Below are 19,118 nucleotides of genomic sequence, written 5' to 3'. Positions count from 1 at the left end.
ACTTTTCCAACCACTCAGGTAAAGATGTGTCTGTGAGATCTGTATATACGCGGTGCCACATCTTGAGCTCAAGGCTGCAAACGGCTTTGCATTCAGACATGGTTCAAATAGCTCTTATAGAGATATTGCCTGAGACATGATTGGTCTGTAATACTTCTCTCAATGCAGCAGATACCGAAGCCTGGTTGCAGCAGATTGTAAATACCAATACTGCCCCCTAATGGCATCGGCATGCTGGTGCATCTGTGTGCAGAGGGAGATTGGGCGAGGTAATTCAAGGGGAGAAAAGGCTGTCTGCAGTGTCTGAGTAATGAAAGAGCAAAATCACGACCAGAACCTGCTCATGCAGACTGTCAGGATTCACTAGCTGCTTTTGGGTTGCATTTCTGTCTCAGTTTTAGCTGTCAACATTAAGTCTTCAGCATGCTGTTCAACCAATTACTACAGCAAAAAGAGTCTGAATTCAATTTACAGAGTCATTGTGGATGTACACGTTCAATATTCTGCATCTGTGTCTAATGTAAAAAAATGTTTTAACTGTTTATGATAACGTGATAGATAGATAGATAGATAGATAGATAGATAGATAGATAGATAGATATTCTTTAAACTACACATGGATTCTTAAAACCAGACATGGAATTTTTTTTTGTTTTAAAAAAAACTACTGGCATCACCTTTCAAAACTCCATTTCACCTTATCTGGATTGTTTAACTGGGGTCGCTATAAAGTACCCACAGGTTCTTCAAACACAACTCAGATTTTTATTTTATTTTTATTTTAATTCAAAATCCAGTTTCACCTAGAATTTTTAAAAGAGACCTGCTCGTTGCACTTCAAATTACACTGGGACTCTTTAAATTCGACTTTAACAATATTGACACTTTTCCAGAGTTTACCAGGCAGGTTGAAAGCAACACTGCAGCTGCAGCCAAAGCCAGGAAGTTCCTGATGTGGTAATGCATGACTACATGAGATTATACGATATTAATTCATTGGACAATATAAGCGGACCTGCACGGCACTCAGTTTCACTTAATTATTCCTCACTACTCTTCTTTAACTTAATATTTTCCATCAGTTTGTTTTGAGGCTGTTTCCCCTTGTGAATGCATTTTATGTTCCATAAATTCATGTTTCTGTCAGACGTGACCATTATTATTTACCTCATTATTACAGATAAACCCTCATGGAGCAAATAGCGCATTCATTCTCTGCCCCGGAGTTAAACATCAGAGTACCTGGGTGATTTATCCTGCAAAAAAGTGAATCTGCATTGCAGTATGGAAATCCCAGGGTTAATCCTGAAGTTACCTCGATAAAAGAAAATCCTGAGTCGTAATATGGGCCCGAGGTTGATTTGTGGCAGCATGTTTGTTTACATCTAAATGCCGTGTTTTACACTGAAGACACATTTGACTACGGGAGATTTGGAATATTGAGCGTGAAGAACATATACCTATATATATAGTTTTATAAAAGTCTATGGTGCAAAACTTGATACTCTGCTGAACAATCGGTTATTGTGAGGTGAGCTCCGTAGTTCATGCCACACACCATCGATCAGAAGAGGAATTTCTTGTGCAGTCTGTCTCTTGTGATCATCAAGTGTGTGGTCTCTTGATCTGTGATGAATTTAAAAAATCCTGTTGTGTGTGCCTGGCTTATGGGAGTATATCCATTACAAAATTGCCTCATGCCCATCAATGCATGTACTCATTTGTCCATGTAAGAAGAGGCCTCACAAAGCATTTCATCAGGCCAATTGAACTTGGTTATACTGTCTGTCTAGTAAGATCTCATTGTTCCCTTGACTAGCCAGATTACACAAAGACATTAAATCAAGTTCATCTGAGTTGATTTCAATGCTTTGAGACACATGTCGACGGCTTTTGCGGTGTGTTGTCCCCTCCACACCATCGGGTGGCGCTGTGTCTCTCCCGCTCATTTCTGCGGCCCAGAAGAAAACAGTGAGGCCAGTTTCCTGCTGCTCACATGTACACAGCAGCACCCGAGAGAAAAACCATGAAGTCTGCCAAGGAAAGTACCAATAAAGACAGCAATACAGACACCAATGACGACGAAGGAGAGGAGCTGTGTCCCGGCTTCAAAGACGTGGACGCCTTCGTTAAAGTACGTGATTCCGGGCGTAGAGGCTTTGGCCGTAAGCTAGCCGTCATGTTAGCAACGTGGGTGAGCCTGTGGCTCTGGAGCTGAAACTTTTCAACATCTGAGGGGTGAATTTACTTCAAACAATCAGTTCACAGGAGATTTAATACTCCAAAATTCAACCAAGTGCGGTATAAAACGGCAAACTGCATTCATGCACAATAACGAGCTTGAATCCACAACCCCAGCTGTGAAAAGGTTGAAATAAAGTGATATTAATAAATATAAAAAATGCCTCAAAGTGACTTAAGTAACATTAAACTTTTTGTTGGTAGTTGTACCTTTTGTTGTTGTAAATGCATTGTTAAAATGGTCGCTGTCTTTCCTTTGCAGTATGGATTGGGTACCGTATTATCAGCCACCAAAGCCTCTGCTGGCCTGCCTAAAACTGGAGATGAATATGATTTCTACCGGAGCTTCCCGGGATTCCAGGAGTTTTGTGAAAGTCAAGGAGATAAACTCCTCCATAGGTGAGCGTGTTTAATGCTCGGTCACAATTCTCTGCACTCAGTCTTGTTCATTTTCCCAGAAGTGAAAGCAAACAGTAATTTTGACAATATGTTTACTCCTCTGTCAAAAAAAAAAAAAGAAAAGTAATCTTCTATTGGATCCATCCATCTTCTACGCCGCTTCCTCTAACTTCTTTTTTGGATTGTGGGAGAAAATCAGACAGTATTTGCAGAAAGTCCATACTTTCATACATACAAACTCCACACTCCTCGTACCTGGAATATTGCCATTGTGAGGCAATCACATCTTCTTCTGTTAGATTGGGATGTATTTATGTGTCTAAACTCCAACAGATGAATGAAATAGTTTTTAAGCATCTCAACCCTGCTTTCTTCATAACCTATGTGTAGTGTGGGTCACACAGAGGCTTTCAGATTCACTACAGTGGCTTTTTTTCAGTGTTTAAGGAGACGATGTAAATGCACTTAACAACTCGTGTGCGAGATGTTCACTTTGTGTCTCATTTCGATTGAGATATTACTGCTTTTAAAAGTGATTGTACTCTGCATCAAAAAGAGTTCTTGTTATATACTGTTCAGAACCTTTAACTCTTTGTTTTGTATGCTGGCGCTGTTGAAATAACTCAGCATGTGCATTTGGCATAGCCGTGATTCTGAGACGGTTCGTGATATGTAGAAATTCCAGATCTTCATGTCGTCACTTTGTTGGCCATCGTTCACCAGAGCAGCCTGAGAGCCTGACCAAACTGTGTCATTTGTCGCATGCTGCGCTTCGATTCCGAAAATTAATGTGACTTGCCGTCTGTGTCCACGTGGCAGCATGAGTCAGTTGATGCAGTACCACGGCTGCAGGTCTCACATGAGAGACCAAAACAAGCTGACGGGACTTGAGGAGCGGTTTGACTTGGTTGTAGACTCGAATGATGTCATCCTGGAGAGAGCGGTAGGACCCACAACTTTGTTGTTCAACAAATTACTTCATTAAAAAAAAAAAAAAAAAGGCCATTGCAAACCTGTATCTGATTTTCAGGGTATTCTTCTTGATGAAGCGGATGGGTTGAACAGAACCCAACAGCCTGTTATGCCTGTGGGCTTTCAGCCTCCCAAAATTGTTGTTTCCAGCTGGAACCGCAAGGTTGGTGAATTAACCTTTCTGGCGTCACACTGCAGATTTCATTCTCTGTTCTTGCGCCTTCTTCAAGTTCCCTGAAGCATTGAATTGCATTTTCATGTTGGGATGTCACACCTGTCTGAAAAGCGTGGTATTATTGATCAGGGTTCCAGCTCTGGAAGTCGATCTGAGACGTTTCGATTGCTCCACGCCAAGAATGTGGCGAGACCTCAGCTGAAATTCAAGGAAAAAGTTGACAACAGCAACACACCTTTTATTCCCAAGATCTTCATCAAGCCCAACGCAATAAAGCCACTTCCCCGCTGTGAGACATTCTTTTCACTCTAATCCTCATATCTAATTCTCGTTGATGACATTACCCGGCTCGGTATCTGACGTATTTGCTTCCTTGATTCCCTTTTTTTTTTTTGTAGATTTCACCAACAAGCAAATGCGTAAAGAAAGGCCAGAGGATCTTGATGTCCCAGCTGCCCTGGCTGATTTCATTCACCACCAAAGAACCCAGGAACATGTTGAAGATATGTACGGCCTGTTATTTATTTCCCTTTTTTTCTTTTTTCTTTCTTGTAATCTTTTTTTAGTTGACATTGTCTAATCCAACGCATTTGATCCCTGCAGGTTTGCACACCCGTACCAATATGAACTGGACCATATTTCAGTGCCGGCGAACCTTCTGCTGAAGCCAGATCCGCAGGTAAAATAGTATAAAATATTGATCCTCTTTTATGTTGTTGTTGTTTTCACACAATAGGCTATCTGTCGGTTCATTTTAGATGTACAAACCAATGACGGACACCAAGCTCTCTTACATCGACGCCCTGGAGGATCTGGTGGCCCTGAATGAGAAGCTCTGCAAATTGTCTGAATTTGCAGTGGACCTTGAGGTAAGAAGATAAAACTTATCATTTGACATGACGATTTTGAATAATTCCTTTTGTAAAGCTTGTGATGCTGCTTTTTGTATCATAAAGTCCTTGATTTGGTACTTTGATTATTCATAAGTTCTTTGTTTTCCATGGCAGCATCATTCCTACCGCAGCTTCCTCGGCCTCACGTGTCTAATGCAGATCTCCACCCGAGACGAAGACTTTATCATTGACACCCTGGAGCTCCGCAGCGAGATGTACATATTGAACGAGGCGTTCACTGACCCGTCCATTGTCAAGGTAATGAAACTGCTCCACGAATCAATCCTTGCCGTAGCCCGTTTCACGACTCCCACTGTGTAAAATTGAAGATGGGATGACACGGATGATTTGATTTGTTATTGGGTGAACGACTGCACTTAGTTAATTACAACTTAATATATCTCCTGTAGTGCAGTTGGTCGTGGTTTCCTCCACACATACTTGGGTGCAGTTTGAATAAACTTCCGTCGAAGTCTGAATGCAGCTGCACCAAACACCTTGAAACAAGGTAAAAGCTTCATATTGCAATCATAGTGCCCAATGCTGCTGCTTTGAAGAGCTTCTCAAAACCATCAGACACACAGTAGTGAATTGAAATAAAGGTGGAGGTTATCTCTTGGGTGAACAAATGGAAACATTCAGTTATTACACTTCTTTTGGTTTTTTTTTCAAAGACATAAAACCCAATTCAGTGGAAGATTACTCCCAGAGAGCAGCACAAATTAGCATGAGAAAAATGTTTTCATGAAAGGCTTTGGGTAAGTTGGTAATTTAGTTTATTAAAAAAAAAAGAAGACTGGGACTGATTTTAATTAATTACTGAACTAATAGAGCTTTAAAAAAAAAAGAAAGCATGCCTGTCTTTTCTTATTATTATTGGCTAATTTATCCAACAAAATCAGCTTCAATGAAAGAATGTTGCTTATTTGTATTAAAAACAGAGATGGAGCACTTAAAATTAATTACAACTAATTTCCTAATTAGTTACATTCATTAGATTTTCCTTAATTGAGTCACATCAGTTGTAGAAATCCAACCATGACAGGCTTGATACAATGTTGACAAAACAACAAACCTGACGAGAGTTATTTGGTGTTTTGGGTTTTTTTTTTTTGCTCTTTGAAATCCCCACCAAGTTTCGACTGCCGTGGAGAGTGATGACAATTAGTTGTGGTGTTTTCCTGCTAAGTTACTTCCAAGTAAAGCAGCTTAAACAGTGGCGCTGAGGAATATTTATTCAAAGTTACATGAAGCAGTATCATCGCATTCCCAAAACCTCACTAAGGGAAATGGACTTGATAAAATGTTCATTTAAAATTCTGTTAGTCTGCATTGATTTTTATTTAAAAAAAAAAGTTTCACTGCTCTCAGCGCTTTATTTTTCGTTGCTTACCTCGGTCAGTTTTTTTTGGTTTGTTTGTTTTATTGTTTTTTCATACGTCATTAAGCCATTGGTAATAACTCTTCAGACACTGTCCTGCCGGTCCGAGGAATAATTATGTTTCTTAAAACCAACCTGTGGTGTAAAAAAAAGTTAGTGACCACTGATCTATAACACCTCTTGGCTAAACGTTGGGACTACGTCTGGGCCACTTGACCACAGGCGGTTAACGCTTCGAGGTCTGGATATTCAAGGTGGTACTGTACTTGTATTTAATTCTTTCTCCATTCATCATTTAGAATTAATATAAATACCAAAAGAAGAACACCTCCTCGGGGGTAATAATTGAAGTTGATTTCAGAGCCGGATCATTTTGAGACATGTTTGACAAAGTTGGAAAGTGTCCAGCAGTGTGTGGGAGCCACAATGACTCATACTCTGTTGGACACCAGTAGAAAAAAAAGAAACCTGTGTGGGCTTGAACAACTCAAAGATTTGTGGGGAAAATGAGATCAGAAGAAGATCTTACCCTGCTTCTCGCTCTGGCCATGGCGGCGGGGTAGGTTTGTTGGTCGCTCATGTCTGGCAGAAGAAGAAAAAAAGCCTGAGTGACAATAAATGTTACAACAATGGAAAGAATGACTGTTTTCCTTTTTAAATGATGTCAAATCTGTGAGGAACATGCATTTGTGGCATTAACTGCAAAGTCCGGTATGTGGGTGTTACCAATGAACATTTGGTGTAATCCTTTGCTAAAGCCACCCGGCGCCTGAAGAAACAAGACGTATCGGCAGTGTAAAATACGTTAATAACCTTTTAAATCAACCTTGAGTGTTGTCCAAGTGAAGAGTTTTCATTTGGATATGCCGTCCATCTCCTCCTCAGGTATTTCACGGTGCCGACTCTGACATCGAGTGGCTCCAGAGGGACCTGGGTCTCTATGTTGTCAACCTTTTCGACACACATCAGGCGAGCCGAGCTCTCAACCTGGCCAGACATTCCCTCGACCACTTGCTCAGGCACTTCTGCAGCGTGGACGCGGACAAACGCTACCAGCTGGCTGACTGGAGAATCCGGTACGCTGGCGCCACACCTGGATCATCTAATGCTTGGATTTACATTTTCTAAAGCTGCATTGAGTCGATGTTCTTTTTTCAAGTTTAAAAAAAAAAAAAAAAATGCATTCTGTTTTTAAACTTGTGGGATTACTGAGAAAAGAAGTTGGAATCGTTTTTCAGGAGCTGAAATAGAAATGTACCTTTAAAATGTCTTTCTAGGCCCCTGCCTGATGAAATGGTTGCGTACGCACGGACAGACACCCATTACCTGCTCTACATCTACGACTGTGTGAGGGTGCAGCTGCTGGACTTTAACCACGGCCAGCCCGGCCTGCTTCAGTCTGTCTGGAACAAAAGCAAAGACATTTCTCTGAAGGTGGGCACAGGTCTCACGTCACGCACCGCAATGATCACGAATGGTCAGATAATTCCACTGCGTTCGTATTTTCCAAACCACCTCGCCGTCGTCGCCAACATTTTCCGTCACGTCACACATTGTGTCTCCTCTCTCTCTCTCTCTCTCACTCTCTCTCTCTCTCTCCACACAGAAATATGTGAAGCCGATATTCACAGAGGAGTCGTACTTGGAGCTGCAGAGGAAGCAGAAAAAGTCTTTGAACACCCAGCAGCTCACTGCCTTCAGACTGCTGTTTGCCTGGAGGGACAAGCTGGCCAGGCAGGAAGATGAAAGCACAGGGTAGGCAGCCTGGAAGCGGACGGACGGGCTGTTCTGGAAATGTGCCCCGGCTCTTGTCATATTTCAGTTGCCGTTAAGCCATATTTTGTTTGTGGCCACCTGCCGGCTGTTTAAATTCACTGTTGTTGTTTTTGGGTTGTTGTTTTTTGTAGATACATTCTGCCCACTCACATGATGAGTAAAATATCCGAGGAGCTGCCCAAGTAAGTGGATGAGTGTTTCCCACTTGACTTGTAATTCATTTTTAATGTTGGTTGCTCTCAGGTTGGCGCTGATGAATTTATTGCTTTGATCCTTCTCTCGTTCAGAGAGCCTCCGGGCATCATCGCCTGCTGTAACCCCGTGCCCCCTCTGGTGAGGCAGCAGATCAACGAGCTTCATTTGTTAGTGCAGCAGGCCAGGGAAATGCCCCTCCTGAAGGTGAGCAAAGACGGAACATGAGCAGTGTGGAATTTGCATTGTCAGTTGTGATTTGAGGTGCCAGTGTTTCCTCTCCGGCTCACACAGGCCGAGGTTGCAGCTCAGAAGATGAAAGGGCTCACCCCCATTAAGAAGGTTGGCTTACACCTAATTGAATTTTCAGTCCTCCCTTGCAGTGGTTGAAGAAACGTCTGGTTAAATTTGAAGTGAGTAAATTTGTGTGATTTTTTTTTTACAGCCAGAGGTGACTTTGTTTGGTCCACATGATATATCAAGACTTTCTGTGATCGACCTCCCTGCGTCTTCCTCCGACGGTGAGCTGATCATCTGCATTGAGGGCATTACACAAGTGGCATGTTTTTACAGTGCTGTTATACTAATAAAATGTATTTATAAAGTACTTATCATAGCTGGTCTTTCAAAATGCTGAACGGCAACATATAAAATGCAACAAGAATCATAGATGTTAAAAATAAAAAGCGATGAACTATAAAAGTATCAAGAAAGAAAAACGGCTATCGTGTGTACTAACAAAGGAAATATATATCAATAAAATATATATCAATATAAAGTCCAAAACACAGCAATAAAGATAACAACTGTATCACGAGTAACTATAAGATTGTTTATCATTACAAATGAGTCTTCAAAGGTGGTTTAAAAGCAAATGTTTGATTCTCTTGTTTCTAATCGTGCAGTTGAACCTGTCAACAGGTTACTATTAGATCCTGAGTTTACTGGTTCGTATGGGTGTAACAGCTCTGATAAATATTCTTAGGACAATAAATGAAAGGGTTATACAATAAGAAATACAATTTTTATAACTAACATGCAGCTCATGAAGGGACTTTGACACCAGACTTTTTTCTCTTCAATAAATACAAGTCAGAAATTATCATTATAAGACATCCATTTAAAAAACTCAAATTTAAATAATAAGTTCAGAAACGTGATTCAGTCAGAATCATGACAGTTCAGGGATGTTAAGATGGAGCAGAGCTGGTTGACTCGGAGATGAGGGGGCTTCTGCTAATGATGATGAGAAGCACATTGCTTTAAATTCGCTTACCAACAACAATTCTAACAATCTTACCAGACATTTTTTTCCATTGATTAACTGGGAAATCTGTTTCATGCGGAGAAAATTGAAGAAAGCACAAATGCATACTATTATAGACCACATAAACTGCACAGTCAGCATTAACCCGGGGAAGAACCGTGACACGTGCATGTAGTTTGATCAAAGAAGGGATATTTATTATTGAATTACCTGTGTGGCCCTGTGGACGTTTATAAATCTGATTGGATTAGGCACGGATCCCTGCAATAGAGGATGATAGAACATCTGCCCAGTGGTAAAAGCTGTATTCAGAGTAAAAGAAATGCATCGGGGCCCGGTTGTTCCAAACTCGGGTATTTTAACCACCGGTTAAACCCTAACTAACCCACCGTTAAGTATTCGTTGTTCAAAACATGGCCGTCAAAGTTAACAGTGAGGTCACAATCCCCGCTGCCGCTCCTTCGAATTTCTTTTTTTCTTTACACCACCGGCGCAAATCTCCACCTTCTCAGCAAAGTCCTGCACTCGTCCCCAATGCGGCTCCACAAACCACCAAGCAAGGAAGTTATGTAGGATTTATAGGAGGTTATTTATTTTATTTTTACTTTTCACTGTATTTTGCAGCAGAATGTTTCATTAAAATTTACTTTATATTGAGATTGTCGTCACTTTCAGTACCAATTGTGTGATTTTGCAAAATTATAGACAGTCGCATCTCGTAAACTGTGACCACAACAAAGAAAAACTCAAATCTCACTTTAAAGGTTATTATATCAATATTTTACATGTCCAACACTCAAGATGAAACTGGACTCCATGTCCTACCTTTGTTGAACTGGCATCGAGAGTTAACCTCACCGTTAAACTTTTAGCGGCGGTCCGTAGGTGGTTTAACTTTAACGTTACGATAACACCCAGTTAAAGTTGACCGAGTTTTGAACAACAAGATAACAGTGCTGTTAAAGTTAACGCTCGGTTAAATGTGTTTAACGGCTGGTTAAAAGATAACCCGAGTTTTGAACAACCGGGCCCTGGTCAGGAAACTGCTTCTAGATGGACAGCAGGGGGCGCTTTGACAGTTGTTTACCTGGTTTAAACTGATCACTGCAGTGATGGTGTTGATCCTCAGCCCTCCAAGTCTTTCATGTCATATTTCTATGGAAACTTCTGTCAGAAACTGAGCATTAACGTATTATCTGATGTTGCCCGATAAACAATTGGTGATTTTAATGTACGTTATTTCAGAGGCACCAGTTAAACAAGGACAGCTTTTCTCGGAGGAGGAGGACACAATGGACGTCGATTCAGAGACAACAAGTGGTCTTGTGGCGGCAGCTAAAATCACAATGTTTCAGGTAAATCTCAACATTTGGTTTGTTGTATCCAGCTGGATACACGAGCACGGCCGCAAAACACTTGCTTCTCTTTGAAGGTACCAGAGATTAAAGATGAACAAGAGTCGACCACTGCAGCTCAAATGAAAGCCCGACGCATCATAGAGTCTTTTGAGAATCCTTTCAGAATGGTAAGTAATTAACCTTGAGTGTTTTTCCTTAATTTACATGATCACACATCATTTTATTTTTTTGTCTCCCTGTGGAATTTCAGTATTTACCCTCCACCGGTGTGCACGTCAACAAAAATGCCAAGTTCGACCCGACTACAAAAATATTCGAGGTGATCAAAGTGCTGGAGTTATTGATCCACGTGCTGTTTGCTGTTGATATCTCTCTCGCTCTCGCTCTCGCTCTCGCTCTCGCTCTCGCTCTCGCTCTCGCTCTCGCTCTCGCTCTCGCTCTCGCTCTCGCTCTCGCTCTCTCTCTCTCTCGCTCTCTCTCTCTCTCTGGATGTTCATTACTCTGCTCTGCGTCTCTACAGATCAGTAAAAGGTGGAAGCTGCAAAGTATTGAACAGCAGCAGATGGAGCTGGATGCTAAGAAGAAAGCCAAGGCGGATGTGAAGGAAAAGGCAAAGAAAGAGTCGGGTATGGGGTTTAATTAATTTGTTCTTTATTGAAGTTTCGAAAGAATAGTTTCTTAAGCGCATTTTTAATTTGCCATTCCCCAGAGGCGAGAAACAAGGCTAAACAGAGCTACCAGGACTCTCTCCAGAACGTCGCCACTGTTCGCCAGCAGGCCGCGGTGAGTCATTCGCTGTCCCCTTCCTGTTTTCCACTTTAAATAGGATTTGCACCCATGTCAGCATCACCATTTCTTTCTCACCCAGCAGAGAATATTGAACTCAGTACGTTATTAGCCAGTCCAACCCTCTGCTGTGGCCCCCATTTCCTTTAAGTGCTGTTGGTTTTCTTCACATAAATACGGTGACTCATAAGCGAGTGAACCACTGCTGTCAGTCCACAGCGTGGTAGTGCTTCTTTTAATATTAATATCTGTTACACGATGTGTCTGGGGAGGAAGAAAGCCCAGCATGGGGCCGCAGCATTAGAGACGTGTCCTGTACCCATCAAACACTTCTCCGTTCTCCTGGGTAGCAGCAACAGATACTTAATGCCCAGGAACTCACTTCCAGCTACCTGCACGTCTCGGGGGGGGGGGGGGGGGGGTGTTGTTATGGCTCCCACATACTTATTCCTACCTTTTGTCCACCGTGCTGGAGAACAAGAAAACACTCGCATCCCTCCTTGCCAGTGGCTCCTCTTCCACTACATCTCAGTATCTGAAGCTCCTGCAGTCATTCGCCGTAACGGCCTGCATAAGACTCCAGCACTCTGATCATCGCTTGAGCTTTAACTCCTTTTAAAGCTGACATGGTAGCGGCTTCAAATCAGCGCGTTGGCACCATCTGGTCGTGTGTATCATAGTCGGAAATGTTCGCAGTCGCTTTTCAAAGTAACAGGCCGCCGAACCTGCCAACTGCAGGCGAGTACTGGCTGCTGCAGCAAGCCGTCACATTCAGCCTCCACTTTGGCTGCTGTTGTTTTTTTTTAACTGCAAATTGAAACCTTCATGGGTTTGAACATTTCCTTTTGCTCTCATATTGCGTCCAGTATTCACCTTTTAGTCTCGAGCCTCACAAGTTTCTCTCAATGTTTTATTTTCTACGCTTTCCCAAACACAGACAAATACAAACACTCAGAACTACAGATATATTTTGAGTTAGTTAACATTAGGTACATGTTTCTAGGCGTTGGGATGAAAACTTGCATATGCACAGGAAGAGAACAGGCAAACGTTCCCCAAGCCTGGACTCAAACAAGGGATATTCTCACTGTGCACTATGCATGAAAACTTCAACTTCACGCCTTTTGTTTTGTAATATCAGAATACTTTATATTTCCTCGGATAGGGGATAGGAATGCAGACATTAAATAAAGACTAAAGATGAAATCAAATCAAAATGTTAGACTGTATAGTAAGTTCTAATATATTAAAAGTACAATACATACAAATATGCATTAGATAAAACAGTGTTGGCGTCTGACATGTTAGTTGATACTCAATAGTGCACTCTGGTGGAATGAAGCTGACTGAAGGAGCTCTGGTGCATCGTCACAGGAGGTCATTCTTCAATGACACTGCTGGAGTGGTTAAAAAAAAAAAAGAGCTATATCCAACACGAGGTGTCGTTATTTCAAAAATTCCGACATATTTCCACATGCGTGTGTTAAATTGTACATTGTGTGTGTAGTACATGAAGTGATGTTACTCCCCAACTTCATCAGGAATCTGCGAAAGGTGGAGGACAGAAAAGAGAGAGTGTCAGCAGTGAAACTGGAGAGTCGACTCCCAAACCAAGTAAGAAGCTGAAATCTGCAGAGACGCCCCAGAGGACAGACGAGACTCCACAAGGCAGCTTCAAACCTTTCGACTACAGTCAGTCAGACCTCAAAGTCTTTGCCGGTATGCATACCTAACTATTATTATTGTAATTAATTTTTAAATCGACCAGTTCATGTTTTATTCTGTCAGTTTGTGTATAAATAAAGAAATGAAGCTGAAATCTTCCCTCCACAGGTACCAAATCAAAAGACCATACACAGTTTGATCCAAACCGACAAGGTCACGACTCGAAGAAAAAGGTACTTGCTAATTAACTTATTCAGTGTCAATGCTATTTGTTTTATAAGTGCTTCACAGTATTTTATATTTTGTCCGACAGAAAATGCCGAAGGGACAGAAAAACAACACGGGAGCTGGAAACCGGAGCATGTCGTACCTGGCTGGAAAATCAGACAGGTAAGTGATTATATTCAGGACACAGTGTTTCTTTGCTTCTCTTATCTTACGTTAACTGGCCTGCCTCTTTATTCCCCACAGAGCATTTCGACACAACTGGCCTAAACGATAGAATCTCTTTGACGGCGTCTTCTTTTAGATCGTTTTCATCTTTCAAACGCAACAGTTGACTTTTATTTTTATTTTTTTCATTTTTCAATTCAGTATTTCAAATCTGAATGAATTTCAAAGTGTATTTTTTTTTTTTCAGCTGTCGAATTGTTTAACCTGTAAATATGTGGAAACACAGACCTCTTTATTAAAAATCAATTTAGAGGAAAACCTTGTTGACTTTTTTTTATTATTATTAATGCATGCTACTACTTATATAAGACTCTTGACACGCCACTAAAATGAACAATGTCTGGCCAAATGTGTGGAAACACTGACATGTTTGGGCTGCAAAAGATAATTATTTTGATGGATTGATTTGTCAATTACTTTTGGGTCATCAAATCCTATAATTAGAAAACAGGTCGCGACTTTAATATTCCTTTAAGATGGTATTCAATACAGAAATGACTAAACAATTGTCAAAAAGCTGCAACTAAAATCACCTCTCACTCACAACTTCTCACTTTAACAACTCAAATATACGTGTGCACTTCTGTATTGTCATTAACAAGCCAACAAGCAGACAAACTGATGTGGAGTCCTATGTGTCCATGCCGCCGCCATCTTGAATAGTTCCTCTCTTTGCTTGCAGTGCATTCCTTTCTATTGAAGCAGGAGGTCTGAAGCACCATGTTTCAAATGTACAAAATCATCCTGGAGCGTGACTACAAGTCTGCTGTTTGTCAGAAACCAAGTGGGTCCTCATCCAAGATGGCAGCCACACTGATACTTCAGCTCCATTTGGCTGTTATGGTCAATGAGGCATTTTGCAAAGCATACCCGTCAAGTGTTTCTTGTTTTGTGAAAACTTCACACCCTAATGTAGTTTCCTGTGCGGGGCGGGAAAAAAAGAAGTAGCTATATGACACTGGTTGGAAACACCTGCTGATGACTAACAGCTCTGTGACATAGTGAATCATTGGTGGCACCACAATGAAACGATAATCAAATTTATTGTCACTTTTAATAACTGATTGATTTGTTGTCAAACAATCAATTTGCAATATTCATTACTGCTCTTGAGCTGTTATTTATTCTATTCTGATTCTGAGCTTTAGGAAGTGTGACTTCCGCGGCTGTTTATAACAGTCTTTGGGTTGGACATCATTTTGCTAAACACAAGGTGCTGAACGGGCACACTCCGGACAGGCCACCAGCCCATAAGTGAAATCTGCTTATTAAGGGGTTCAAGAATAGAAATTGACATCAACAACGTCCACAACTAGCAACCTCCATACCATATAAACTTCAGGGAAATTGACGAGCATTTAGACTACATACAAAATCAGAAATCAATTAAACACCTTCTAAAAAGCCAAAAGCTGTCAATCTAAAATTGGATCAGGTATGACACGACTGACACTAAGGCTCATTTGATCACTGGACAGCATTATGACATCACACACGTGTGGACTGACAGTCAAGTCATCTTTTACGTCTTTAAAATCCCATATCAAATGCACAGAATGCTCATATTTGCTCAAGACTGGTTAAACTAACTGGACCACAGGCCTCTTGATGCACAATGTTGATGCATGCTGCAAATATTTTATTAAATGCCAGAATTAAAGGTGATTTGGACTTTTTACAATCAACCTTTCCAGGTAATACAAATAGCTGAATGTCTCCTTATATTAATCATGTGTTACTAATACTAGTAATCAAGCTGGTTTTCTAACCTAGACCTATTATACTGTATGTGTGTGTGTATATATATCGTAATAGATGAAAACAAAGTCCAGCCGTCTGCCTTTCTTTGTGAGATGGCCGATTGCAGTCCTGGACTCTCCGAATGTGAAAGGCCCCTAAAGAGTGAAAGTTCGACATGTACAGGACAGTCGATTCAGTCTTGAGCCTGGGAAGGTCAAAGTGCAGCCCACAGTTTTCAGTGAGGACTTTGAACAGCGGTAAACTACAACCGTCATCTCAAGGCACTTTTACAGAAAAAAAAAAATCCCAATAAATCTACATGAGGAAGCATAAGCGATGGTAGAAAGGAAAAAACTCTTAATGGGAAGAAAGGTGCAGCACCAGACTGGAAGGTGGAGACTTCCTGCTGTTCTTGTTGGGGCGAAGAGATATAAAGCGAGAAAAGTAGAGACACAGAGCAACACACAGATTTTCCTAAATCCACTCGCAGCAGCCTTGATGGGTTCCCCCTTCCGGCTTTATGGCCTCTGTCATCGGCCACCGACTGCATCTCTGGCCATTCCGAATTCTGCTGGATGTGCCCATTAGCACTCAATCCAGACGACTGTGCGGAGGGCCACCATACTCCAGCCAGAAAACTCCCAACTTGTTGTCAGAATCTTCACTCTCATCGTGTCCTTGAAATGTCAGCTCTTTCCTTCCAAGGACCGTGACAACTCTGTGAAGAGACGTTTCAGGATCTCTCTGTTCTGCCTGACCTTGTCGTGCTGAACGGCGCCGCTCATCCAGCTGAAGATCAATTCTGGCGTTTCCAAAAGTTTTCAGACTGAAATGGTATTTCCCAATAATATTTTTTTCTTCTACCGTTTGTTCACAATTTTTTAGATCATTTTCTTGATCAGTTTTTTTTTTTTTTTCAGTGTTGACAGTTACAGGAGACTGGAGCCTCTCTGACTGCATACATCCTGGATGCACACATCCCCAGCTACACATCGTTTGGTTGCCAGATAAACTCACAAACACTCACAAGAAATGTTTCCTTCTCACAAAGTACAAAGCAGACTAAGTTGTGGGTGATGAAACTGACATGAAGTAAACCAAATGTGCTTTGAATTATTATTATTTTTTTTTTTAAGTATGGTGTTTGGGCAAATGTCCTTAGTTTTGACTTTTACTTGCAGCCTTTTGCCACGGGTACCAGATGGAGTGTGAAATGTGAGGGGTGAGACGCTTCTTCTTAAAAACAACTTCTTCATCTGCTGTGGTCTGAACTTTTTTCTCTTTGGTGAAACGTACCAGCCAAATAGGATTAAAAAAATAAAAATAAAAATGTTGTTATGCTTACATCTTCAGAGGTTTCCCCTTCATTCACTTTACCATATAGTTACTATACTAAAACATCTAAATATATAGGCATTTCAAGAAAGACAAACTGCAGCGCAGCGTGAACCACGGGATAATCTCCCTTCATGTCTCTTTCGCCTCAGTAGTTTTGTCCTGTGAAGAGTTTATTGTCTCTATTTTTTGCAGGAGCCTGCTGACTTTTTTTCACACCATTTATCCAACTTGGGTCCGTGCACATGGCACGGCAAAGTAGTGGCAGCGTATTAATCAGGCTTCATTCCAACTGTGTGGCTGCCGCACAATGACGATCAAAACGAGTGGCGGTGTCCAACTGGAAAGTAAAAGTTCTGTGAAAAGTACTGACATGGACGGTCACTTTCTGAACATCATTTAAGCATCCTGTCTGAATAAGTGGGTGGAAAGCAGCTGGAGGAGACGGAAATAGATGGGACAAAAGGTTCCGGATATAAAAGAGAAGTTTGAACATGTGATTGTACAAGATAAAAGTTGAGAGGGCGTCCGCATGTGGGGGTCACAAAGTGGATTCTAAAGATGAACTCAGCATGTGGCAGAAGCAAAACAAATGGATGTTCAACCGGATGTACACACATTTATGGATTAAGGTAGAAGTCAGTCAATCAGAAATGGGAAAGATTGTTAAGATGAAGAAAGTCTTCAGGTGGATGTACACATGGCCTCAATGTGAATTTTGACACTTTCAGTTGGTATGTTTTTCTGACTTTAAATTTTTTTAATAGATTATGGTCACCCATGAGAGTGGCGGGTAACGCTCACGGTGAGAACGTCCCTGGGTTAAGTACAGGCTTCAGGGACACTATATGAGGAGTTTGCACACAGTTCAATAACATACTTTTCAAAATTGTCTCTAAATGTGAATGCGTGATTGTCTGTTTGATCAATTATGTAGATGGATGGAATAATTATGACCCTATTTATGGTCAAATAAACTACGGAGTAGAAAGCTCTTTCATTCATATAAGATAAATCAGTGACGCTGTGGCTTCACAATAATCAAACGTGATCATTCGAGGACTCACTGTTCATTAAATGTTTTATTCATTGATCTTGGTTTCCATTTTTGTGTTCGTTCTAATGTTTGTTATTCTGGTTTTACTTTGTATTTTGTGTAAACGGTTCTTACAATGTTCTTTTTGTCTGTATTCACAGTTTCTTTAGAAAACCCAAAGTTTGCAAAGAAGACCATTCTTCTTAAGTAACAAAGCCATATGATGATGTACTAAATGTATATGGCCATATACTAGATATATGAAACATATCTGAAATATCAATTAGTAATGATATGTAACAGTACATTGTACAAGATCTATTTTCTCCTCAAAAGTCTGAAATCTCATCCATGGACGAGTGGTTGTTAGTTTCGGCGGTTATGATTCAGCAGACATGTTGTTCTCCAGTCAAATAAATAACAGGGAAATGCTCTAAACTGAAACATGAACAGAGGCCTTATTCAGAAAAGAAAAAGAAAAGAAGCTTGTTCCCTACTTTTTTCTCCTGAGGAAACCTAGATCTTTTGATACGAGCAAAGAGCTCCATTGTGTTTTCTATCTGGGAATCTTTCTCTCTCGTTCATGCTGTGCTCTGCTGGGGAAGCAACTTTAATTTGCATGACAAAGACGGCACGAATAAAACCAGCAGGCTTAAAAATGATCACTACCATGGACTTCATTTGATTGCCATAGAAAATAGACAACAGGTCAAAATGAATATCTTTTACTTATTTATTTTTAATGTGCATAGAAATTATCAATCTGTATGTGGCTGCTAATAACAGTTTCCTACTAAACAACTCAAAAGGTCCTTTGGCCCAGTAGATTTTAAAAAAATTAAAAATAAAATACAAGTCATTTGAAGGCACTTTTACAAAGAAAAACCAAACAATTCCACATGAGCAAACATACACGACAGTAGGGAAGACAAAACTTCCTCTTAGTAAGAAGAAACCTGCAGAAGCAGACTCACAGGTGCTTCTGCTTTTCTGCTTCGGGAGATGGGATAGAGAAGAGAAAAGGAGAAGACAGAAAGATAGATTGTGGAGACGGATTCAAACTCTCCTTCAGGTAGGGTAAAGATTCAAACTCGGCACTGCACAGGATAAAAACAGCATAGAAGATGGATGGATGGATGGAAGGATGGATGGACTTTAACCAGGTGATTTCATTCACTTTTTGCAAGCAGAATTGTAAATAGCTGTTTGATAAAGACATTAAATACTACTTTTGTTTGCATGTTCTTGGGTTGTGTACATTGTTGTTGTTTTGTTTTGTTTTTTTGTACAGCTGAGACTTAGGATGTAGATTTTGTCTGTACATTTTTTTTAAATGAACGAACGCTTTTTTCCATGCTCGGTGCTCTTCGTGTGTTATTTTTAAAGCTCTAATTTGCGCATGCGCACTGACGCCCCGTCGCGTTTTAGCTTCACGTGGGCTCTGGCTAA

The 19,118-nt window shown here is 40.8% G+C and overlaps 1 protein-coding gene across 1 annotated transcript; it reads left to right on the top strand.

The window, feature by feature from the left end:
* Positions 1–1,958: 1,958 nt before the first annotated feature.
* On the top strand, positions 1,959–13,812 carry exosc10 (exosome component 10). Its single transcript, XM_080469870.1, has 25 exons — positions 1,959–2,134; positions 2,504–2,640; positions 3,460–3,583; positions 3,671–3,775; positions 3,917–4,076; positions 4,186–4,294; positions 4,391–4,466; positions 4,546–4,656; positions 4,795–4,938; positions 6,947–7,137; positions 7,339–7,495; positions 7,668–7,816; positions 7,969–8,019; positions 8,125–8,236; positions 8,324–8,371; positions 8,475–8,550; positions 10,542–10,651; positions 10,729–10,821; positions 10,905–10,973; positions 11,175–11,280; positions 11,364–11,437; positions 12,982–13,159; positions 13,274–13,338; positions 13,419–13,495; positions 13,577–13,812. Exons 1-25 carry the CDS (start codon positions 1,997–1,999, stop codon positions 13,605–13,607), a joined length of 2,691 nt encoding a protein of 896 aa, XP_080325996.1. The 5' UTR covers positions 1,959–1,996; the 3' UTR covers positions 13,608–13,812.
* The last annotated feature ends 5,306 nt before the right edge of the window (positions 13,813–19,118 follow it).

The sequence above is a fragment of the Lipophrys pholis genome (assembly GCF_963383615.2).
Source record: "Lipophrys pholis genome assembly, chromosome: 8".
NCBI classification, from domain to species: Eukaryota; Metazoa; Chordata; class Actinopteri; order Blenniiformes; family Blenniidae; genus Lipophrys; species Lipophrys pholis.
The sequence above is the reverse complement of the archived record's forward strand: the minus strand, read 5'-3'. Positions and strand labels throughout refer to the sequence as shown.

Excerpts from the sequence above, each read along its gene's own strand:
- exosc10 (XM_080469870.1), top strand. The coding sequence starts at position 1,997 with ATGTACACAGCAGCACCCGAGAGAAAAACCATGAAGTCTGCCAAGGAA. Across the intron at positions 3,776-3,916 it reads TTTCCAGCTGGAACCGCAAG|GGTTCCAGCTCTGGAAGTCG; the intron begins GTTGGTGAATTA and ends ATTATTGATCAG. Across the intron at positions 10,652-10,728 it reads CTAAAATCACAATGTTTCAG|GTACCAGAGATTAAAGATGA; the intron begins GTAAATCTCAAC and ends TTCTCTTTGAAG.